Raw genomic sequence first — 25,272 nt, forward strand, 5'->3', positions numbered from 1 at the left:
GCACGGCTGGTCTTAACCGTCAACACTCCGCTCACTCAACTGGTTGTCACTTCACCTGACACTTTCCTTGACCATAGTCAGAGTTGTCACACATCGCATCCAGGTTCGGACTGGACGCCATAACAACAGCAGACGCTGCAGCTGGTGCGGTACCTGGCCCCGTGAGGCCTCTTAGGAAATCTCACTCACCTTCAACTGCCTCATCTCTGCTACTGAGTGTGGGGCTCCATACTTAGTTCTGAGGATACAGACTGGTGATGAGTCACAGCCCACATCCTTAGGGAGCTTATAACAGGCCTGAGAAAGAGGATGTATGTATTAAAAACTATCTCCAGTTGAGCCCAGTGCCCACGAGTTTGATGGGGGAGTCAGGCCTGCGTTCAAATTATGACTCTTCTATTTGTTGGCTTCTGGACCCAAGACAAACTCTTGAGCTACTTCTACTTAAATCACTACTTAAATCACTGTATGCAAGATTGGGCTAATGGTAAGAGTGACAGCCTCACAGGGCTGTGAGTCTTAAATGACCGGTGCCTGTATCGCCCCGAGCCCAGAGCTCTTGGGTGATGTTAGAGTGAAGTAAGCAGGTGATGTGCTCAGTGCCGTGTGGCTATTGTATGGGGAAAGTGCCCCATGAGTCGAGAGGAAGGAGTGATCGCTGTGGGTTGGACAATGGGAGACGTCCAGTGGAGAAGGCAGAATTTGAGCTAAGCTTGGAAAGAAAAGTAGACCTTAGATTAGGAGGCGGGAAGGCGTTCCTGGCAGGGCAAACCAGAGAACAGACAAAGGCCCGAGGAGGACGTGCATGCCTTGCCTGTGGTCTAGTTGTACTGCTAGCGTTCATACATTTGTTTATGTATATGATGTGCTCAAACATTTTTCCAAATAGAAGCTGAAGGTATTGATCTCTAGAGATGCTTATTTGCTTATTTTAAAGAATTCTGCCCCCTCTCTCTTTTCCATGACTTTTTGCTAAGTCTCTATGGAGTCTACAGTTTTGCTGACAGGATGGCTTGAATAAACCCTTTTGAGTCAGCATAGAGAAATGGTTTACAGAACTGGCTGTGCATCATTACCAGCCAGGGAACCTTTTCATCCTACAGATTTCCACATCCCACCCCAGAGGTTCTAACTCTTGGGTCTGATGTGGGACCGGGGAATTTGCATTATTATTTTTTTAATTTTATTTATTTATTAGAGAGAGAGAGTGCATACGCATGAGTGAGAGGTGAGGCAGAGGGAGAGAGAGAGGGAGAAGCAGACTCCCCCCCACCACCCCTGCTGAGCGGGGAGCCTGAGGTGGGGTGGTAGGGCTCCATCCAGGACCCTGAGATCATGACCTGAGTGGAAGGCAGATGCTTAACTGACTGAGCCTCCCAGGCACCCTGGGAATCTGCATTATTAAAATCTCCCCTGGTAATTCGGATGACCAGCCAAGTTTGGGAATAGCTAGCTCAAAGTATTCATCTCCATCAGTTTTTAACCATACCGTCTGATAATTGTGTCCGGGAAACAAACAAGTCAAATTTGTTTGAATTCTATTGGGAGTCGAAATTCACAGTTTTGTAGAGTGTGGTTGGAAAATAATTCAGAAACCACTTAACCCTATCTCTCTTTTAGGAAAAATGCCTTCCTTTTGTACATCTCAGGATGATCCAGGCAAAGGACGTGTTCTGCTGATGAGAGGCTCTCTGCCCACTCAACAAGTTCCCTTCCTAAATAGCTTCATTTACTTAGAAAGAACTCTTACATCCAAATTTTGCCCCTTTGTACTTTCCCCTGTTCCCCTCTGTTTCCGGGTGACCTTCTGGAATGGCCTGGGACAAGTCTGCGCATCCTCTTTCTATTTGATGGCCTTTCAGGCTTTTGAGACAGTTAGCACATGGTGTCTTTCCTAAGCCTTTTCTTCTCCAAGAGGAACATACTTGATTTTTTCCACTGGTTTCCAAATAGACACCTAGGATCCACCCTTATCTGTGATTGCCTGATTAAAAAAAAAAGGGGGTGGGGGGAGATTAGGACTTGTCATGACTTCTCTTTGAAACCTCTGCTTGTTACCCAGCGGGCATGGTCTGAGCATTGAGTCTAAATACTCAAAAAACATTTCCATTAGTTTTTTCTTCCAAAACTTCTTGGAACTTGATAGGGGACTGACTGATGTATATTTCCCAGGATCCATCATCTGCCCCCTTTGTAAGAAATAGGCCCGTTGCCCATCTGTTTGTTTATGACATCCCCTGTATTCTCGAAGAATTTCTCCGAGATTACAGATTCCCAAGGCCAAAACCATTCCTGACATGTTCTTCTCCTTCTAAATCGTTTTGGGGGGCCTCATATCTAGCTGCCGACATACAGTAAGGCCCCCCTCCCCCCACAAAGAATGAAGTGTTAGATGAACTTTGCATCTCTACTGAGCTATGTTCGGTGGGGGAAGGTGGCTGCCCGGTGGAGGAGTCCGGAAACAGTGTCTTTCCCTGAGTTACTGCCCCGTGTGCGGCCATCACCTCAGACAGCATGCCAGAGTGGGCTCTCTGGCAGCCGAGAGTGTCTGGGCAGCTCTGTCAAAGAAGACTTGCCTTCTGTTGTTCTTGGAAGCAGTATAAAGGAAAGGTCAGCAGATTTTTGTTTCTTCTTACTCCTACAGCCAGCCTATGTTTTTCTTGGAATTCTTTCTCCTTTCCTCCCCCCCTTCCTCCCTCTCTCCCTTCCTCCCCCCCTTCCTCCCTCCCTCCCTTCCAACCCCCTTCCTCCTTCCCTCTCTTCCTCTCCCCTTCTCCCCGCTTCTCCCCACTTCTCCCTCCCTCCCCCCTCCCTCCCTCCTCCCCTTCCTCCCTCCCTCCCTTCCTCCCCCAACAGAAAACCTTTATGCTAGCAAACCAAAGCATGACTTAATTGTTATATATGTAGCTTCACAGTCAGATGTGACATACCACAGATGGGACTCTAAAAGCCAGAAGTACCCTTCTCCCTCCCCCATCACTCATTTTAGTAATAAGATTCTCTGTCCATTGCTGAACAGCCTAGCACGTGGACGGGAGCACAGCCTCTGGTGCCAGGCTGCCTGGGTTCAAATCCTGGCTCTTGCATTTATCAGCTCTGTGGCTTTGAGCCTATTACCTCGCTTCTCTGTGCTTCAGCTTCCTCAGGTTTAAAAAGAGAGTAGCATTAGTATTTTATTAGGTAGTGTTCATAATACTCCTAGGGCTGCCATGAAGATTAAATGGATAATTCCCATGAATTCTTAGAACAGTGCCTGGCATATATAATCATTGCTCAGTGAAAAGTTTGTCAAGTGTTTGAATGAATTACTGTATGTAATTCAATGCAGATGGAAAATATACATGAATTACTGCATTGTGAAAAACAAGACATCATTTTAGAGACTTTATTTAGAGTGTTTAGGCCCCCTGGACTAATCTAAACCAGAATTTTGCTCTGGGCGGGGGGGAAAAAGCTTTTATGATTAAAAAAAAATGATTTTAAAAACAGTTTTTAGGAAAGCATATTGGCAATTTACTTTTATCCTCTTTTGACATGTGTATGTGTGAAATAATATCATTCAGACAAAATTATAAACAACATATGTATAGTATAAAGAATAACACTTAAAAGAATAAAAAAACCAGCTTTAAAATGCCCATGTACCTGCCATCCAATGTAATAGAACATTTCCAATATCTTCAGCATCGCCTATGTGGACCTGCCCCAGTGACCACCCTCTCTTATGGAGAAATAACCGTATCATAAATTTCATGTCAATCATCTTGCTTTTCCTTATGTTTTTTTTTTTTTTTACCACATATGGAGGTAATGTTAGACATCAAATTGTTTAGATTCACCTATTTTTAAAAAATAATACCACAATTAACATTGAGTTTGATTGTCAGTATATTTGGATTCATTTCCAGTATCTGCTTTTGTTCTTTCTTTGTCCCACTTTTCTATGTTTGACTTTTCCCCCCTCCTTTTTTTATATTGAGATCTTACTTTCCTTCCCTTTGGTTCCATCCTTTCCCTTCCATTGGTTTGGAAGTTATATACTCTATTAAATTTTGACATGCGTATTTAATGAAGTATGAAGTTAATCAATATTTTTCCCTCTTCCCCATTAACACAAGGACGTTGGAACTCTCCCACTGGGATTTCTTTGTGTGTGTGTCTTTTATTTTATTTTATTTTATTTTATTTTATTTTATTTTATTTATTTTATTTTATTTTATTTTATTTTATTTTATTTTAATTTTATTTTATATTTTATATTTTTTTTATCATGTTATGTTAGTCACCATACAATACATCATTAGTTTTTGATGTAGTGATCCACGATTCATTGTTTTCGTATAACACCCAGTGCTCCATGCAGTACATGCCCTCCTTAATACCCATCACCGGGCCAATCCATACCCCACCCCCCTCCCCGTCAGTCTATTTCTCGGAGTACCATAGTCTTTCATGGTTCATCTCTCCCTCCGATTCCCCCCCCCTTCATTTTTCCCTTCCTTTTCCTAATGTCCTCCATGCTATTTATGTTCCACAAATAAGTGAAACCATATGATAATTGACTTTCTCTGCTTGACTTATTTCACTTAGCATAATCTCCTCCAGTCCCATCCATGTTGATGTAAAAGTTGGGTATTCATCCTTTCTGATGGCTGAGTAATATTCCCTTGTATATATGGACCACATCTTCTTTATCCATTCGTCTATTGAAGGGCATCTTGGCTCTTTCCACAGTTTGACTATTGCGGACATTGCTGCTATGAACATTGGGGTGCATATGGCCCTTCTTTGCACTACATCTGTGTCTTTGGGGTAAGTACCCAGTAGTGCAATTGCTGGGTCAAAGGGTAGCTCTATTTTTAACTTCTTGAGGAACATCCATACTGTTTTCCAGAGTGGCTGTACCAACTTGCATTCCCACCAACAGTGTAAGAGGGTTCCCCTTTCTCCACAACCTCTCCAACATTTGTTGTTTCTTGCCCACTGTGATTTCTTTGGAATTAGGCAGTTTCACACAGAAAGGAGTCTTTGCATCAAAATGGGGAGGGACAGCTTTTGATGTCTGGTTTGTCTAGTTCTTGCCTCTTGACAACATAGTAACCCTCTCTCGGGAGGAGTAGAGAACAAAAGTATTACTGTTAGGGAAAATACAGACCATTGAAGCTGGAGAGGGCCTTCAAGATTATCTAAACTAGTGTTTTCTGAACTTTTTGACAAAGCCCAACAGTAAGAAATAATAGTTTGCTTCATAACCAATACTCACATGAACATAGTATGTAAAACTGAAATGAAAGTTGCATGAAAGAAAACTTCCCTTGGTCTGTGCCATATACTCTGAGCAATTCCATTCCATTCTTGCATTTAAAAATCTCCAAACATGTCCAAACCCATTAAATTGACTGCATACCCAATAAGGTCTCCTGGCCCCAAATTGGAAAAAACCCAGAACTTGCCTAATGTCCTCAATTTATAGTTTAGGAAACCAAACCCCAGACAGATAACATGGGTCTCCCAGATCAAAAATAATAGAAAGGAGCGAAAACGGAACCATTGGTGAGCTGTAATTATGAAATGGGGAATTAAACCCTCCTGATAACTCCTAAATATCTAAATTTGGCCAATGTCTTTGACAAAGCATCTCATGATAACCACTACTTAGTGAACCCAACTCAGTGTTGGGCACCACTTTCCATTACTTCTGACCCCTCACAACCACCCACACAGTCGGAATTGTTGCCTTTATTTTACAAATGAGGGAATGGGAGGGTGCTTGGGTGGCTCAGTCAGTCGGTTGAGCTTCTGACTTCGGCTCAGGTCCTGATCTCAGGGTCCTGGAATAGAGCCCCTTGTCAGGCTCCCTGCTCAACGGGGTGTCTGCTTCTCCCTCTCCCTCTGCCCCTTGCCCCCCACTCATACTCATGCATTCTTTCTCTCTCTCTCAAATGAATAAATAAAAATAATAATAGTGAGGGAATGGGGGCTCAGAAAAGTGCAGTGATTTGCCTCATTTTTGTAGCTCATAAAGTGAGGACCTGGGCACACCTGTCTGACCCCAAGGCTCATGGCATTTTATGGCCTTGCACAGCTTTTTTATACTTCTTGACTTGACTTGCTTATTAGTGTATCTCTCAGAACGAAGATAAAGCGACAAGAGGAATACCGTCCAGGACTAATTCTAACCAGTAAGAATAACTAGTTGGTGCTGTGATTTACAGACTTGCTTGTTTATTCTGTCTCCCCATTAGCACTTTAGCTCCTGGAGTGCATAGTCTTTGCCTCATTTACTGTCTAGTGCAGTAAGCTCACAAGGAATATTTACTGAATGGATAAGCAAGGGCGTTTAGAAATGATAAGGACTTTGGGGGAAAGAAACCATATCACAGTATGGAGAATAGGTCACATACACAGTAGCCGAGAACACAGCCTCTGGAGAAGGACCGCCAACATTCAAAATTAGATGTCCCTTACAAGCTGTTTGATGGTGAGAAAGTTACTTAACTTTCCTTGCACCTCCCTTCCTGGGGATGATAATAATGCCTACCACGTAGTGTGGTTCTATGAGTTAATAAAGGAAAGTATTTACACCAGTGCCTGGCTCACAGTAAGCATGGTATAAACGTGAGCTCTCACTGTTATCCAAGGTGATGGTGACAAAGTAGGGGAATACTGAACTCATGCCTCATATTTTAGGAACAACATGTTGGAAAACTTTAGTGGTAAGCTAAGTATGATCAGATGTCTAGTGACTCAGAAGACACTACACTTCATGTGCAGTTGGTGCTAAAATTGTGCTAAATAAATAAATTTGCTACAAGCACATCGCTATCTCATCATGAAACAGGAAGATTTATTTCTGATAACAACCAACAAGAACAAAAAACTTAATCCAAAGCAGAGAATTAAGCAGATGGCCTATGACTATGTCACAAAGAATACTAGTGCTTACTCAGTATCAACATGGATTTATAAAGAAGAAAATTTGTGAGCAGGTGACTTAGTTAAGAGACTAGGAAAAAGCCACAGATGCAGAGTGTCTTCTTGTCAGGAAAGCATTTAGAACATCTGAGGTAGAGAACAGTGGAGCCTTGGGCTAAAGGTGTGAGGCCTTCCCACATATCCTCCTGGCATTTGGCCTTGGTTTTCTCATCTGCAAAGCATGGGTGATGACTACAGCAGCCTCCTAGTGTGGTTCAGAGAGCTGACGGAGATAAGGCATGTGGAGTGCTTAGTAAGTGGGAGGTAAATGTGAACCCCTCATGACGAGCCCCGGGTAAGCAGATAAGGAGTTGAAATAGAACATGGTGAACAGTCAAGGGGGGGGCCCAGCTGTTGGCCTCTAAGGAGCCCAGGTCTCACGTGCTCAGAGGAAGGGTGGAAGTTTGCTTTGCAATTGTCAAAACAAATCCTTAAGGACCTTTGAAGCCACTGACTGAAAGCTAGGCCAGAAGAACCTCAGTAAGCAGCCTGCTTCCTTTTGTCTCCCCGCAGGGGCCTTCGTTGTGTGCTGGACCCCGGGCCTAGTAGTTCTGCTGCTCGACGGCCTGAACTGCACACGGTGTGGCGTGCAGCACGTGAAAAGGTGGTTCCTGCTGCTGGCGTTGCTCAACTCCGTCATGAACCCCATCATCTACTCCTACAAGGACGAGGACATGTACAGCACCATGAAGAAGATGATCTGCTGCTTCTCTCAGGAGAAGAACCCAGACAGACGTCCCTCCCGCATCCCCTCCACCATCCTCAGCAGGAGCGACCCGGGCAGCCAGTATAAGGAAGACAGTGCCAGCCAAGGCACGGTCTGCAACCAGAACAGTTCCTAAGCTGCGGGTGTCCTCCGCCCACCAGGGCCTCCTCTGGGAAAGGAGCTGTTAAGAATGGCTACCTGTCTCCAACAACGCCCACCTACAGTGTTATTTCAGGTCTAAATTAATCGCTGGTGGATTTTTAAAAAAATTATTTTACATAGTTTCAAAGCATGGGCAGTAAAGAGGGGACACAATGCATTTGGAGAAAATGCATAACAGAGGGAAGACCACACAGTGGGACCCTCAGGGATGTCCTCGGAACCGCTCGGAGCACCATTCTGGGCCCTGCTGCCATCCTGTAGCCATTCTCTTTGTGTTTTAAAAGGATGTTGTTGATAAAGGGCGTAGGCCAAGATAAATAATAATGTTACTTGAGCCACTTGATAAAGCTGCTTGGGAAGCCTGTGTAGTTCTTTCTGCATGCATTTAAAATTTTGAAAATGGCTTCAGCTATGATATTTGTTTCCTCAAAGAAACCATGGCCAGTAGCTAGGTGTTCAATAGGAATCTCAGAATAACAAATCAGTAAGGGCTCTAGGTTTGACTTGATTTTTAAAACTAAAAGAGCATTCTGAGGAAGAAGATTGAGTTAATAACAAAAAAAGGTAAATGTTAGAAACTTCTCTTGAAGCAGAAAAAAAGGCCTTGATGTGGTCGTCTAAGTGTGCATGGGATGTGTATACACACCTGTATGTTTATACATTTCTAGTTTGTATTTAAAGACCTCAAGGACAGTGATGGTGAAATAAATTCACTGGCCATCTAGACTGTTCAGTCTAGGACTATAGCTGTAGAAATGACCTGTTGTGCTCTAAAAGAAGAGAAAGAGGTGATTCATTTGCAAACAGACATACAGACATATAGCAGAGTAAAAGGTATATTGATAAGTTGGCTGAATTCCTTTCACATAGGATCAAATATGAGCTTGACTTGAGTCCTTATCATCAGTTACCTCCATACCACTGGTGGCTTGTCAGACTTAGTATGTGGAATAATTTTCACGTTTCATATTTTGCCCACAGTTAGCGACATATTTCTGGTACTTGTCTTACTTCTGGACTGAATTTTGATCTGAGTTCAATTTTAAAATTTTCTCCTTCAAAGAACTAAGTAAGCAACATGAAAGGCAAGTCATTAAAAAAACAGTGTCATACACATAGGCTACTGACCAGAGTTTTTTATGTAAATCATTTAGAATATATTCTGATTTTAAAATAAGAATAACTTCAAGGCAGTTATTATAGTATTTATGTAGTTTGCAAAAGAAGTTTACATTTTTTTGCTATTGTGATATAACATTTATGTGCGAGAACTACTTGTAATAAAAGGATTTGAGAAGTCATGCTTTTTAGATGTAATGGCCTAAAATAGAGAGTATTATGATTGGAAGGTGTAGATTTCACAAACTCCACATAGTAAGTGGTTCTATCTGAAGCTTTATCAAAGCTACCAATAAAATAATTTGTTCTCTCTTGTTGAGGTACATTATTGCTTTGTGTATTTTCTAAGTAAAAATATAGTCTGTGGTAACTATAACACACAGTTCTATTGCAGAAGAAAAATCAGACTTGCCATGAAGTACATACTCTCTTGATGTTTTATGTAAGTATTTTGAATCTACAGCTGGCCAAAGGGTGGAGGATTGAAATTGAATTCCAGTCCCTGAATAGCTACTAAGGGATCTTTAAAGGTTTTATTTGAGGAAAGCACCATTTTTAGTACCCTGCAGCAGAATGTCATATTCAGAATAGTGTCTGGAGGGGATCCAAGTGTGGAAATTCGTGATGGAAATATATAGCTTTTGTTTTTATATGCACACACATATCTCAGAGATGGTGCAAGAGTAGAGAAGTTGTGTGTATTTGGAAATGACGAGTGGCAACCATCACAAGGTTCACCCAGGGCATGGCAAGCCATCTCTTGGAGAAAAAATGAAGAAAGAACATTTTTCCTCAAATCCTAGGACCCCAAGCTTACCTGCAAGTCATTGAGAGGATGGTTCTAAAAACCTTGACTCAAAACATGGGCTACCCCCTAGCCAAACAAGATTTAATTTTCTTAGATTTGTAGCACTGCCCAAGGTGTTCTCATATATCTGTGTTGGTAACGGAATTTGGTTCTTTGTGAGGACTGCCTGCTTGGAAAGAAAGAATTTTTGGAAATAAATTGAAGATTTTTGGTGAAATTTTTTTTAAAGATTTTATTTATTTATTTGAGAGAGAGAATGAGAGAGAGAGACAGCATGAGAGGGGGTTGGGTCAGAGGGAGAAGCAGACTCCCTGCTGAGCAGGGAGCCCGATGCGGGACTCGGTTAAGCGTCTGGATCTTGACCTGAGCCGAAGGCAGTCGCTTAACCGACTGAGCCACCCAGGCGCCCTGGTGAAATTTTTTTAAAGTGAGTGGTAGACTTTGGGCCATGATGTGATCTTTAGAAACACTAAGCACTGAAACAATTATGGCCCCCATTTATGTAATTCCAAATACAAACAATACTAAACCATAGAATAAACGTAAGCCCTCATTGCCCTCACAATTGGCCCTTTGATGCTTTTTAAATATACTAACAATCAAAATTTAGAAATTTCACTGCCCCATTTTACTGGGCATGCTGCGCACATGCCCAGGCCATGGTTGGATGACCCAGGATCCAGGACTGGCTGAAGAAAGCAGCATCAGTATCAGGAGGCGGGCGGTGGGAGAGACATGGGAGCAAATGATATAGCTCTGTTCGGCTGCTGATGCCACCCCACATATGATAGGGCATGCCATGTCCTGGGTCTGTAGACTAATTTCATGAGGTTGGAAGTGTTTTGTGCTTATTAGCCCATTAATCCTTTAATCATTCGGGGTCGGGGAGAAGAATGCTCGCCCTCTTTTTATTGACTGAATAGCCATAGTGAAGGTAAGCCTGTGAAGACACCCATGAAGGTGACTTGGAGACAATCTTAAGCCCTATTAGAACCTGGAGTAAAAATAACCAACGTGTTATTCTACATGATGATCCATTTCACTGTGTACTAAAAAGAATTTAAAACGTGCAAGCACAGATCTGACTTCTGGGATACTTACCAGAGAATTCTATCCCCTTGGTGGACTACTAAATGTGATACCAAATTGGAAACCCCTAGGGCTCCTTCCACTTTTACACATTGTCTTTCAGGCATAGGCATAGGGGTTAGAGTCACCTAAAGATATGAAAAAATTTTAAAGTAAGGGAAGCTGCATTTTGTGTGAGTGATGCTTTCTTGAACACATCACTTAATTTAAAATACTCGTAATTTAAGGCCAGTTTTCACAGAAGAAGAATGTTAGGATGGGAGATGCTGTTGCTGCGGGGGTTGGGTTTTTTGGGGTCCTAATGCTGTATTTTATTTTTACAGTATTCTCTCCTGTGCTTTTTAGAGTGTGCTCCCTCCAAAATTAACAGATGGTAAACTATCAATGGTAATGATTAAGAGTTGGGAGTGTTTTATCATAGCTGAAGGTTTATAGTGCAAATGATAGTACAATGGTCACCAAAATCACATGTGGAGGTTTCAGCGGACATCAGTAAGAATGTGGGTCACATTGTGCTAGGGATACAATGAAATACCTTTGCATGCCAATCCACAAAGACGGTTTGCAATTCACTGGGTCAGCCGGTCTTGGAATGCGCAGTGCTTGCCAGCTTTTTAGAGAGTTTCAGTCTTGTACAGAAAAACTTTATGAAATTTTTCTATATCAGCAACTTCAAGTTTGAACAATTCAAATTTCCATAAACCATCTGTGTTGTATTTGTTACTGAGATTAGAGCTTGCACATTCTATATTAGTCATATGGTTATATGGAAAAAGTGGGGAGGAGGGAGGCTGCCTATCACAAGCCCAGGTTACATGTTTGTACATATTGGAAAATGCTAGCCCTTCCTCAAGATACTCAGCTTGCATCTATTGGAAGATCATCTGATACGCTAATTTTTTTAGGACTTTACTACTACGTATTAGAAAATTATACTAATATATCTGCATGACCACAGTATGATTAACATACTTAGAGTTGTTCAGTTCACCACTCACACAAATGTCCGTGACAACCATCTTAAAGGAATCAGTAAATTGAAATTCAGAATACCAGCTTTCCAATTTTTGTTCTGCCCTAAACTGTCAATGAAACTCTAGATATGATTGCTGGCTTACTAAATGAGGGGCTTAAATGATCTATAAAGACCTTTTTAGATCCAAAATTCTGTGATTCTATACATCACCTCCCACATACGAATCATGGAAAAAACCCTAAGTTTTTGGATTCTTTGGATTTCTCTCCTTGTGTGGGGATTTCAGAGAAGGAACTCCGTTTTTGCATATTACAATGGTTCTCAAGCTTGCGGAACCTGGGTGGCTCAGTCGGTTAAGCGTCTGCCTTCAGCTCAGCATGATCTCGGGGTCCTGGGACTGAGCCCTGTGTTAGGCTCCCTGCTTATCCCTCTCCCTCTGCCCCTACCCCCATTTGTGCTCTCTCTCAAATAAAATCTTTAAAAAAAAAAATGGTTCTCAAGCTTTAGCGTACGCTAGAATCACCTAGGGAGACCATCTAAAATCTATGAAGGGCGCCTGGGTGGCCCAGTCTGTTAAGCGTCTGACTCTTGATTTCAACTCGGATCGGATCTCAGGGTCATGGGATAGAGTCCAACATCTGACTCCCCGCTCAATGGGGAGTCAGCTTGAGATTCTTTCTCTCCCTTTCCCTCTGCTTCCCCCATCATGCACGTGCTCTCTCTCTCTCTCTCTCTCAAAAAAATAAATATTTAAAAAAGTAAAATAAAATCTAGGAGACTAAGGTAGGTGTGAAATGTGTAGTTATAAGTCCATCATCAATACAGGGGAAAGGATTTCTGGAATAAAATTGAATTGCTCATCAAAATGGAGAATCGAAGAGACCTGATGGCCTGCTTATGTGTGCTAAAGTGAACTTAAATGTGAAATGTGTGAACTGCTGTTTACTCCAAGGCAAATAGAAACCCACATATTTATTTTTACATTTAACCAAAATCTTTGAGCATTCGCTAGGTGCTAGGGAACAAATAAAAAGTCCTGCCCTAGGGGCGCCTGGGTGGCTCAGTTGGTTGAGCATCCTAACTCTTGGTTTCTGATCGTGTCATGATCTCAGGGTTGTGGGATTGAGCCCTGTGTTGGGCTCCACACTCAGCACAGGGTCTGCTTGAGATTCTCTCTCCCTCTCCTTCCCCTCTGCCCCTCCACCCCCTGCTCGGGTGCACTCTCTTTCATACTGAATAAATAAAATCTTCTTTTTTAAGTCCTGCCCTTAAAAGAATTAGCAAAATCATAAATCAAACATATCTACAAATAATCTAAGGGAAATAAAGTGAAAGGGAGCTGAAGATATTAAAGAGGGATATGAATGGAGGTAGCCATCCTCAAGGTATCACTTTGGAACATTGGTGATATTGGTGTTATATTTTTTAGATCTGGCCTCTGTGGTATAATTCTTGATACAGAATTACCCAAGACCAGGCAGAAGAAAAGGAAATCACATAAAAGGGCTACTTTTGGGGTTACAATGAGTTTACAGCTTATGGGTTAGGGATCTGTTACTGGTAATCTAAATTAGACTTGTGTTTCTCTTAGGTGAATGGCTAATCACAGGTTTATATAAAGTGGGAGATGGGACACCTCAACCAGCCTTCAGTTAGGAAAACAGAAACCATTCTGGGTACTTGAAGCAGGAAGGGATTTTAAATAGGCAATTAGGCACTTATAAAACAGTTGGAAAGGCTAGAGGAGCAAAGGTACGGGAAGCCCATAATTGGCTCTCAGGTTTGCAGCTAACTTTCTGGGATATATTGCCACACTGCTCAAGAACTTTTGGAAACTGCCTCCTGAGGCAGGCAATTTGTGAAAGGCCACCCAGAGGCCACCACAAAATCTCACATCTGCTGCTAGAGGAAGAATATGGCTTCGGCTTCCCCTCTGCCTTCCTCATCTCTCATAACTGTCTGGCACTGGCAGCATCTAGATTGGGGTATTTGCTGGCTTTGTGTTCTGGGAAATAGGGTTCCCAGGCTTCCAATCTTTCAGATTTAGGGGAGATAGAAAAGATCAACATTACAGCTGACTGCAAACAGCCAATCCAGCACAAGGAGAAAGGAAAAAGGAAGGAAAGGGGGACTTCTTGGCTTTTGAGAATTTCCCCTTTCTGAAATATGTGTCCTTTAGTTAGTCTTGACTGAAAGTAGAGGATACAGTTAGTTCTGGAATAAGGGGTGAAAGTTCTCTAAAAAATAAAGTGTTGGTACATATAATTTAGGGGTTCCACATTTTAGTATATGGATCTTCTGAAGGCTGAATGGGAATAAGACAAAAAAGAACATAAAAGCAGAGTTCACTTATTATTGGCTATTCATTATCCAAGCCTGTGATATCAAAGTTAAGATTAGAACATGAGAAATAGCCTCCTGAGCCCGCATCTCTGCAGGAGGCCACGGGCAGACCCGCGCCGGAACCATGTTTCGCAACCAGTATGACAATGCTGTCACTGTTTGGAGCCCTCAGGGCAGGATTCATCAATTTGAGTCTGCAGTGGAAGCTGTCAAGCAAGGTTCAGCCACAGTTGGTCTGAAATCAAAACCCCATGCAGTGCTGGTTGCACTGAAGAGAGCACAGTCAGAGCTTGCAGCTCACCAGAAAAAAATTCCCCATGTTGACAACCATATTGGTATCTCAATTGCGGGACTTACTGCTGATGCTAGACTGTTATGTAATTTTATGCGCCAAGAGTGTTTGGATTCCAGATTTGTATTTGACAGACCTCTTCCTGTGTCTCGTCTTGTATCTCTCTAATTGGAAGCAAGACCCAGATACCAACACAACGATATGGCCGGAGACCATATGGTGTTGGGCGGCTTATTGCTGGTTATGATGATATGGGCCCTCCCATTTTCCAAACCTGTCCATCTGCCAACTATTTTGACTGTAGAGCCATGTCCACTGGAGCCTGTTCTCAATCAGCTCGTACTTACTTGGACAGATATATGTCTGGGTTTATGGAGTGCAATTTGAATGAACTGGTTAAACATGGTCTGCGTGCCTTACGAGAGACACTTCCTGCAGAACAGGACCTAACTACAAAGAATGTTTCCATTGGAATTGTTGGTAAAGACTTGGAGTTTACAATTTATGATGATGATGATGTATCTCCATTCCTGGAAGGTCTTGAAGAAAGACCACAGAGAAAGGCACAGCCTGCTCAACCTGCTGATGAACCTGCAGAATAGGCTGATGAACCAATGGAACATTAAGTTACAAGCCAGTCTGTATGTTTATTATCAAATCTGTAAGAATGCAGGAACATGTACTGATGACAATAATCTATACATAGGAATCAGTCCAGATGTGTTTTTCCCTAGCAACTTGTCTGAAACCATATAATGGTGTGCATTTTTCTTTGAGAGGGTCTATATAAGCATTTTCTAGAAAGTATAGGTATCTGTACTGATGTTTTTATATGAAGAACATAGTGTCTTTGTGGGGTTTTTTTTTTAAGATTTTTTATTTATTTATTTGAGAGAGAGAGAGAGAGAGAGCATGAGAGGGAAGAGGGTCAGAGGGAGAAGCAGGCTCCCCGCTGAGCAGGGAGCCCGATGCGGGACTCGATCCCGGGACTCCAGGATCATGACCTGAGCCAAAGGCAGTCGCTCAACCAACTGAGCCACCCAGGCGCCCAGTGTCTTTGTGGTTTTAAAGACAACTATGAAATAAAATTGTTTCACCTGCCTGTGGAAAAAAAATAAAAAGAACACGAGAAATAAAATATCTGTGTCACAGTTGATAATACAACCATGACAAATAACAGCTCTATTCAATCTTGCCTTCAGGTTCGGATAGTGAGTAGAAGATGATCTTTTTTTTTTTTTTAAAGGAGTGAGCCAAGGGAGGTGTAAAACTCAGATTTGCCAAGTCATTTAAAAGTCAGAACTCAGTGTTTTGAGATCTTAAAAGATGCAATGAATCAACCCCTTCCTGAGTAGACCAGCCATAGATCTAAATTTCAGAGTTTGTGGTTTGCTTGGGGGATAGTAATACTAAAGTTTCTTCTTTTGACAGAAATTAGGACCTGATAAATGCATCTTTGTGAGGAAGTTGTAATGTTGGGGTTACCTTGAATATACAAATGGGGAAACTGAAGACCACAAGATTGAATGAGTATGTAAGATACACAGTGACTAAATCAAGGATCAAATTTAGCTATTTAAAGTTCTTCTTTAGATTTTCTTCTCTATTTAGAAAACAGCCCCTAATAGCTGTATATGACTTCAGATTTCAAAAAGCCAATGTTAATTAATAATAGGTTAGCCATTTTAGGGATTAAGAATGTTTATGCTCTTTGAGCAATTCAACTTCTGAGAATGGTTCTAAATTAGGAAAAGCCTTTGTACACAAAGGTGGTCAAAACAACATTTCTAACACTGGAAACTTCTAAACAATGTAATTATTCAAGCACTGTGATAAACAAATGTAAAGCATTGTAGTCAAGCAAGCACGTGGACTCTGGAATCCTATTGCCTAGGTATTTCAGCTTTTTCACTTGCTAGCTACATGACCCTGGGCTAGTTCCTCTTTGGGCAATTGCACCTATGATGGGCTAGTTATGGAGATTAAATAATGTCAAGCATTTAACACAGTTTTGGGGCACTCTGTACGTGTATTTGTTGTTATGGAAGGAATACTGTTCAGCAATTTTAAATTAAGGGCATGATTAATCTAATAATACTGAAAAACATGTACGATGGAGGATTTGCTGATGGATTTGATATGGTAATAAGCGATGTTTCTTAAAGAGACTTTTAGGGTTTGGGTTTGAACTACTACAAAAGCAGAATTTCCCTTCCTCCCTTCTTCCTTCCTCCCTTCCTTCCTTCCTCCCTTCCTCCCTTCCTCCCTCTCTTTCCTTTCCTTCCTTTTTTTAACAGCTTTACTGGACGTTGAGAACAGAGTTCGCCTCCCCACCGTGGTGCTGAGTCGGGACATCCGGGAATCCCGCGGGCCGACCGCGGGTCAGGGGTCAGAGGCCAGAGCACGCGCAAGCGCGGTGGGGCCCTGGAGCAGCAGCGCGTGTGGGGGCCTGGCTTTCACCTTCATGCACCGATGTGGGTGGTGAGCTGAAGTCATTGGCGGTTCTGGGTGGCGAGTCTCACTTGGGCCACGGACAAAGCCACAGGTGGCCAAAGCCAATGCTGAGCTCCCAGCCACCACCCCGTGAAGCCGTGCACGGGGCGGTGGGGGGGAGGTCTGGGGCACGAGGAGCGGACCTACCTACAGCCCCCAAAAGTAGAATTTCTTCTCTCTGAAATGGAGAAGTCGGTAGGAGCAGATGATTTGGGAGTGGGTGAGAATCAGGAATTCAGTTGTGGTGTGACATTTGATGTTGCAGAGACAAACCAGGTGGAGATGTTGGGAAGGTGACTGGATAAACAAATCTGTGTCCAGGCTAGAGAGGTTAATCTGGGAGTCACAGTATATGAATGGCATATAAAGCCATGGGGTTGAACTAAATCATATGGACAGTGAGTGTAGATAGAGATAATAAAAGGTCTGAGAACTGACTCCTGGGCATTTGCAATGTTTGAGGTTGGAGAAGAGTCTGTTAAGAAGACAGAAGGGGCAGCCAGTGATGTAGGAAGAGAACCAAGAGACAGTGAAGACCCAGAGTGATCAGCTGTGTAAAATGCTGCAACGGGAGGCTTGAGAATTGACTGTTGAGTTGGCCTTGGAGGTTTTGGTGGCCTTGACAAAGCTGTTTCAGTGCAGTGGTGGGGATGAAGGCCTGACTGCAGGGGCTTCAAGGGACACTGGGAGGAAAGGACTGGAGACCAGTGAGGACTAGCTCATTTTAAATTGTTTTCTTTTCCTAAAAAGGGACCCACAGGTGGGGCAGTAGTTGGAGGTGCATGTGCAGTAATGGGGGGCTTATTTTAAGACGGGAATTATTACAGCACGTAGTCACTGGTGGGAATGGTCCAGTAGAGAGGGAATAAGCGATGATTCAGGAGAGTTGTGGTGTGGTTGCTGGAAGGAATGAGCTCCAGGGTCTAAGTGGAGGATCTGGTCTGTCACAGCGACAGGGACGTTCCATTCACAGCCAGAGGAGAGAAAGCAGGGTATACATGCAGGGAGTTGGGAGATGTGCCAATGTGGTGTGTTCAGGGTTTGCCTCCTGTCTTATCAGTGAGTGCTGCCGACCGTCAATAGAGGGCAATGATAAGGCAGGAGGACTTGAAGGGTTGAGGGGAGAAGAGGAAGTGAGAAGTCATGTCCAGGAGAGTGGGACAGTGAGTGGATGAGGGATCGCCACACCAAGGCCCACCTAGTGAGGCTAGTGGGCACAGATTTAAGACCACTCAGAAAGTTCATGTATTTCCCTTCAGCCTGTCTAGCTGCTTGGCTGCAGTCATGGTATAGACAGAGCACTGAATTGTCTGTCAAGTAATGTCTGGGCTCTGCCCCAACCAATTAAATCAGAATCTCTGGGGCTTGGGCCCAACCATGGTGTATATCTGAAGTGCTTGCCATGTGCAACCAGGCTTGCTTGGATTAAAGCAAGAAGGTTAAGGGAAGGTTCACAGAAGAGCCTGAGATCCAGGACATCCTGCTGTGAAAAATTCAGTGTCTGTTTAATTACCTAAGTGTGGACTGGAAATTTAACTGAGAAGAGGAACCCAAGAGGGGAAACTCACCTCGAGTGAGTGCCTACTAGGGTTAGAAATTGTGCTGCGCACTTCACACGTTTAGTCTTGCATGCGATAAGAATTAGGTAAGAATCTTGGAGATAAGAATTTTTAACCTCTCCTTTATAGTAAAGAACCTGAAACTCAGGTGATGTGAGTGGCCTTCAGCAACCCTGCTAATAAGTAGTAAAGCCACGATTTGGATCTGGACCAATTTGCTCTAAAGTTTTTGCTCAAGATTCCATGAAAGATAGGAGACTAAAGCTGTGTGTGCAAGGAGGAAGTGGGTTTTGATTTTGGACGTGTAAGAGGGCTTCTCAGCGGGAGAAATACTCAGAAAAAAGGCCTGGAGGCAAGAAAGAACATGATGAATACAGGGATTATTCAGGGAGAAGGACGCCTCCTGTGGCCAGGTGGGTTGAAGTAAGTAAAAGAACAAATGATGCAACCACAGCAAGTAAGGGAGTAGGGGGAGCGTCTGTCCTCAGTGGCCAGATAGCTGGACAGCCTGCCAATGTACTTGGGGCCCAAGGAAGCTGCATTGCAGAACCGCTAAGCAAATGTTCCCTGCATTGTTTGTACAATTCATTATCTTTAAAAAATGATACCTGTTGGGCCCATTGAGATAAAAGGTGGCCTCTGAGTATAATCTCATTATCATCTGTCACCATGGCTGGGGAGCTTTATGTGTCCACAGAACCTCAGAATCTCTATTTCTCTAGTTTTAATCTCAGGGTCAATATCCCAACACAGCACTGCTCATAATAAATAGCTAGTAGTAAATGATAAAGTAGGCTACTGTGTTTTATTTTATTTGGCTTTCAAGCCAATCAATTTTACAGTTGTCTGAGTGCTGAAAAAAAAAATTCTGGAGACAGCAAAGAATCATATGAAAAACTAGGACATGCTGACAAAATGAATCTTAATCTCCCCGGCTTCTCCCATGGAAAGAGGCCCTAGGTAGACTGTTGATTATGCATCTAATAAGGCGGCTCTTGATGGAAATGATCCTTTTGGTTGGTTTGCAGAATAACTCTATTTTATGCCCCTTTGGCCATACAGCTTCTCATATGCACCTGTGTGATGACGTTGGTTTGCTTGCCTTCTGTCAGCGATGTTTTTTTTTACTTTGAGAATATGGAAAATCATAATTCCTGAAATGATAGCAAAAGAGACAGAGAGAGGGAGAGAGATGAAAAATAGAATAGCATCTGTCCTCAACAGTACAGCTGATTAAAAAGCTGAATCTACTCTCTTTCTGCCTACTATTCTTCTTGGAAATATATGTGGTTCAAATAAGGTGGAAAGTGTCTTCCCAGTCCTGGGGTAGAAAGTCTATACTTTTCAGTTTTTAAATGTTACAGGGGAAAAAAAAGAAATATAAACGATCCAATCAAAAACTATGCCATAAATTCAACAAAAAAGGCAACTTCTAAGTATAAATGCTATGCTTGTCTGTGTTTCAAGTTTCTGACCAAGAAGTCATTCATCAGTGCAGCAGACACCATTCATTCATTCCCTGAGCAAACTTTATATTATAGAGTATCTCCCATGAGCCAGACAGTGTTCTGGGTATTGAGAAAAACGCCAAGGGAAATAAGACAGACCCTAAGTTCAAAAACAGCTCACACTAGTGACTAAGGCTCTTCCAGTAGATATTCATGGGACGAGAAAGGGACTAACACTCAAGAGGTTGCCCCACTATCCGAAGTGTATGGCCAGAGTTAGGACTACCCAGAGTGCCATTTGGATTGCCTTTGTACAGCTTGCTGGGTTGCTGTAAAAGTCACTGTTGCTACTGGATCAACAGGAATCTTCCTGAGAACCGGTGACTGCAAGGGCATTTGCATGTGATGTGTATATTTTATGTAGATTATGTGAATGAGTTATAGGCATACTTTTAAAAAATTATCGTTGCTATCCTGAGGTGTATTTCTTGATTTTTATTTCCTTTATTATTTTTTAATTACGAAAATCCATTTCTATCCTTTATGGAAGTCGATGCAGAAAGGCAAAAGATGTTTTGCCAGAGAGGAAGAATCAGGGGAAACTGGGAGGGCTGCAGCAGATGTAACCCGAAGGGGCTCGCTGTCATCACATAGAGGACATTCCCAGAGTTAAGTGCAGACTCCGGTGCCATGGAGGACGACACAGCTGCTTGGTTTCCAAGGAATAACATTCTCTTCATTGCGCCTTCTCGGTCTCTCTTGCTGGTTTCACTTTTCTCCCTGGCGTCTTAATCCTGCGGGGGGCCGCCACTGGTCCCTCTCTCTTTTCCTTCTACCTTCACTCTTGGTGATATCATCAGGTCCACACAACACGGAATACCGTCTATATGCTGCCAACTCCCAAATGTATATCTATACCCAGGACCTCTCTCTTTCTGTCTCTTTCAAACTCTAAACTCATGTAAAAAATCCCCCTTCAATGTCTAGTCGTCATTTCCTCTCACCCAAAACTTGCTCTCCTCACAGCCCTCCCCATCTCAGTTGGCAATTCAGTCCTTCAGGTTGCTCAGGTCAAAAATCTTAGCATCTTCCTTCACCTCTCTTTTCCTCACTCCGCACATCCTATATATCAACAAATAGTGCTTTTCAGCATAAAAGCAAAATCTGACCACTTCTCCCCACCTCCAGTATTGTGTTCTGGTATGAGCTACTTTCGTCTCTTGTCTGGATTACTCCAAACCCTCTGATTGGTCTCCCTGTTTCTACCCTTCCCTCCTACTATCTAGTCACACTGTAGCCAGAGTGTTCCTTATAGAAGCCAAAATAGAAGCCAAATCATGCTCTTGGCCTCTGCTCTTGGCCTTGTGATGGCCGCCTATCTTATTAAAGTGGTGCCAGTGACCTTCATTATCTAGTCCTGTCATCTCTCTACCTTTTTCCCTTCTACTCTCCCCCTCTCTCACAGCACTCCAGTTACACTGTTGCCTTGCTTGTCCTTGAACGTGGCAGAGATGACCCCACCTCAAGGTCTTTGCACTGTAGCTTCCTGTGCCTGAAGTGCTGTCTCCCATATAACTGCATATGGCTTACTCCCTCACCTCCTTGAACTCGTTACTCCAGTGTTTCCTACTCCATGAGCTCCACCCTGACCATCCTATCTAGATTTCAACCTGACCCCCTCCTGGCACTGCCCTGCCCCCTTCCCCTGCTCCATTCTTTCTATGGTACTTTTCACCTTCTATAAGGCTCCCCCCACTAGAACTTAAGCTCCTTGAAACAGGGATTGTTGCCTGTTTTGTTCATCATCCCAAGCACTTAGAATAGTGCCCAGCACATAGTTGGTGCTCAATAAATATTTGAATATAAATAAAAATGAATGAATATATAATATGCAGGAAGGAACCTCCTTTTAAGGGATATTTCTGTCTACACCAAATTTGTGTTCAGATAGTCCCTAAGGAAACATGGAAACACTCTTCTGAAATTCTAGTATTCTAATCACTAACATTTTTTGTGTGGTTGTTATAAACTGGGCACTGTGGGAAGTGCTGTGTGCGCACAGTGAGTACTGTGTCCTCACACCCCAATGAGGTGACTTGGAATGATGTTACCAACACTTTATACACAGGGGTACACCAGCTCAAAAAGACTAGGAGTTTTCCCAAGCTACCAGCTTATACGCAGAAGAGTTTCTTTACCACTCTACAGTGCCACCTCCTTTAAGTAAAGACCTACTGTTGAATTAGTTCATTGAGATTCATTTTTTTCAATAGTTTGTTCAAAGTCTTAAGAGAATTCCTAACCAATTGTTTGCACCTGGCTGTGGAAAGTCCTTAGAGGTAGGACCGACTAGCCAGGCAGAGCCATAAGAGAGATACAGAAATTCAATTGGATACTGTTTTAATAACCCTATGTCTTTAGAGAGAACCATACAATATATTTATATACATTAAGAGTCAATTAATCAAGTAAAGTGTGTAGTCCAGGTGGGAGGAGGTTAGTGTAGAATGCTGTGAGGAGATGGAGAAACCCAGTAAGAGGAATGTGAACTCAGAGCCGTGAACTATGAGACAAGCTCATCTGAAAGGTGCTGATAGTGGTGCTGTAAATAGAAGTAGAACGTCCCATCAGTGTTGCTGCCAGAAAGGCGCTCAGCTGCCACCTCTTGGTGTTACCATGATTCACTGGAACGACAAGCCCCTTTGTGGGTAGAGTGGGTTGAGTGGTGGCCCCCCGCCACATCCAAATCCCTGGAACCTGTGTGCGTTCCCTTCTTTGGAAAAAGGATCTCTGCGGATGTAATAAAATTAAAGATCTTGTAATAAGATCATCCCCCAGTGGCCCAATGACAAATGTCCTTATAAGAGACAGAAGAGACGGCACACAGAGAGGGTAATGTGAGGATAGAGGCAGAGATGGGAGTGGTTTGGCTTCCATAAGCCAGGGAAGACAAGGAATGCCTGGAGCCACCCAAGCTGGAAGGGGCAAGGAGGGATTCTCCTCTCAAGCCTCCAGCGGGAGCAGGGCCCTGCTGGCACCTTGATTTCAGGCTTCCAGCCTCCAGACTGAGAGAGGATAAACTTCCGTTGTTTAAGCCACCCAGTCTGTGGTCATTTGTCACAGCAGCCCTAGGGAACTACGTGCTTAAGTATCACTCAACTCCAGGCTGCTTTAGATTGAAGTACAGATGTGTTTAAGGAAGTCAACCTGTTGTACATTAATGTTTTGTGTGAGGGAGAAGCATATATTTAGTATTTCATGTGCCTGTAATGTTTGAGACAATTTGACCTAATATTAGAATGAACAGAATTTAAACTCCAATTTATAATGTATGAATAATTGCTTTAGATTTTTAAGTTATACTTTTACTAAGTTTATATATACAGTATTGCAATATTTAAAAGTTTAGCCCTCCTTATAAGTTTGGCTTATTATTGTTCTTTGTTATTTGAGTACTCAGGAAGTTATGTTAGTTCAATCAAAACATTGAAGTAGTAAAAAAGATAGAATGCATTGATTTATAAATGCAATTTAAAATGCTTGAAGGTATTAGCTTAGAAATAGGATCACATATTATTCAAAGGTCTTTAACATAGTTTAAAAATATATGACAGGCTATATATAATATACAAAGAACGGTAAGATTTGATGCAGAACTTAGAAGCTTCAGGAAAAATTAGTTTTTATTAATCTGTAACTTTAATAAATTGAATATTAATTTTTAAAAACAGCATTAACCTCTGAATCGTTTTTATTGCCTCAGAACCACTCGAGGGCACCAAAAAGCTCACATTTAATAGAAGCAACATAAAAGAAACTTTCTAACTATGTCCTCCTTCAGGAACAGGGCCAAGGGAGGCAGTCAGCAGGAGTGAATCAGTGTCCGGACAGTGTGAAGGTGATCTGTGCTCTGGTGGGAACAGCAGAAGGCCGTGAACTTCACTGGTGGGTGCCTTTGTTCTGAGTCAAAGCGTTCCTTGGCACGCGGAGGAACATGAGGTCCAAAGGCCTCTAGTGACTGAACAGATAACGTGAGTTCCATCAAAGCTCAGCTCTGCTCATCCCTGCCTCTCCTCCCAAGACAGTGCAGTGAGTGTGGCATGCAGGCCAGCGTTTGATGTTCTCTTTCTTTATTGGTTTAATTTGAGGAACCAACTCTGCCCCCACAGAGAAAACCATAGAATGATCATTTTGAAATGGTAGCTATTTCTGGTTTTAGTACTTAGATTCTCATTCACTGCTGCACGTATCGTTGGTTTCCTTACATGTGGCTGCTGGTCCTAATTTCCATTTGCTCCCACATTGGGCCTTTGGTCAGGTCCAAATGGTAGAGCCCTGGGCAGGTGCCTTCGTGACCTGGAATACAGGGTGTTGGTCTTCACGTTACTATTATCAGTAGTCAGAATCATCACAGTGGATGACTGAAGACCTGTAACATGGCAACCGTAAAGAAACAGAAATGCTTCTATAAGAAGAAAATGAAAGGAGACTTTATAATAATCTTAAAAGTATAACCAGTTTTAAGAGTCCGTAGTTCCATCCACTTCCATCTTATGTTCACTTCCAAGCTCTCAGAGTGCTCTAGGGGCTTGTAGAGGACAGTGGGGGAAGCAGGGTGGTGGGGAGGGGCATGTGGCTGGCATTGCCCTGCAGAGAGGCATTCCCCAGTGCTGGATGCTGGCCTGACTTGGACTGCAGAAACCTTAGCATCCTTTCTCTGTTCTGGGCTCTACCTGCCAGTTCCAGAAAAATAGGAAACATTCCACTTGCTACCTCTCACTACCATATTATGAGAACAGGAACACTGGTTTGTACTGGGTTGAATCAGCAGGGTGTTTGTTTGTTTATTTTTATCTCCATGGGGATTACTCAGGAGGAAAGCAAAGCACAGTAAACCAAGATTTTTATTATATTTCACTAGAAACTATTCCTGAAGTCTCTTTAAAGAAGTTCAGTGTCCAGCTCTAGCAGAGTGATGAGGGAGCACACCCGTGCGCCTTCTCTGCCAAGTCTTCCCCATGCCTCCTGCTGGCTACCCCAAGCAAGCTAGTGGTGCTACCACCTTTCCTCCACTTACCCTCGTTTGGCACTTGCTATAAAAGTCTTAGTCTTGGACTTGAAGGAGCTTTGAGTAGAGTGAAGAGAGAGAACAATAAACAGATGGTCATAATGCAGTGTTACAAACACTACTGCAAGTGGCAGGGCTGCCGCGTTATCATTATGCAAACTGTGTCCCGCACAGCCCTAGGCGGGGGCAGGGTGCCTGCCACGTGGCAGTCCGGCCAACGCATAGCCACGCGTG

The 25,272-nt window shown here is 42.9% G+C and overlaps 1 protein-coding gene, 1 non-coding gene and 1 pseudogene across 3 annotated transcripts in view; 2 read left to right on the plus strand and 1 right to left on the minus strand.

The window, feature by feature from the left end:
- LPAR3 (lysophosphatidic acid receptor 3) overlaps positions 1-7,817 on the plus strand; it is a 50,047-nt gene extending 42,230 nt beyond the window's left edge. For both annotated transcript variants that reach the window (XM_088022949.1, XM_028102381.1), the window contains exon 2: positions 7,489-7,817. In XM_088022949.1, the coding sequence (XP_087879075.1) occupies positions 7,489-7,817 (329 nt within the window). The remainder of the gene's footprint in view (positions 1-7,488) is intronic.
- A 6,455-nt stretch (positions 7,818-14,272) lies between these two features.
- On the plus strand, positions 14,273-15,164 carry LOC114208473 (proteasome subunit alpha type-1 pseudogene; annotated as a pseudogene).
- Positions 15,165-16,907: 1,743 nt separating this feature from the next.
- Positions 16,908-17,030, minus strand: LOC114208549 (small nucleolar RNA ACA64). The gene has a single exon (XR_003609057.1). It is a non-coding gene; the product is annotated as a small nucleolar RNA ACA64 (small nucleolar RNA).
- Between the last annotated feature and the right edge of the window lie 8,242 nt (positions 17,031-25,272).

Source organism: Eumetopias jubatus, unplaced genomic scaffold (assembly GCF_037043125.1).
Source record: "Eumetopias jubatus isolate StellerSeaLion01/CBP00866 unplaced genomic scaffold, mEumJub1_p1.0 scaffold_4, whole genome shotgun sequence".
In the NCBI taxonomy this organism is placed as follows: domain Eukaryota; kingdom Metazoa; phylum Chordata; class Mammalia; order Carnivora; family Otariidae; genus Eumetopias; species Eumetopias jubatus.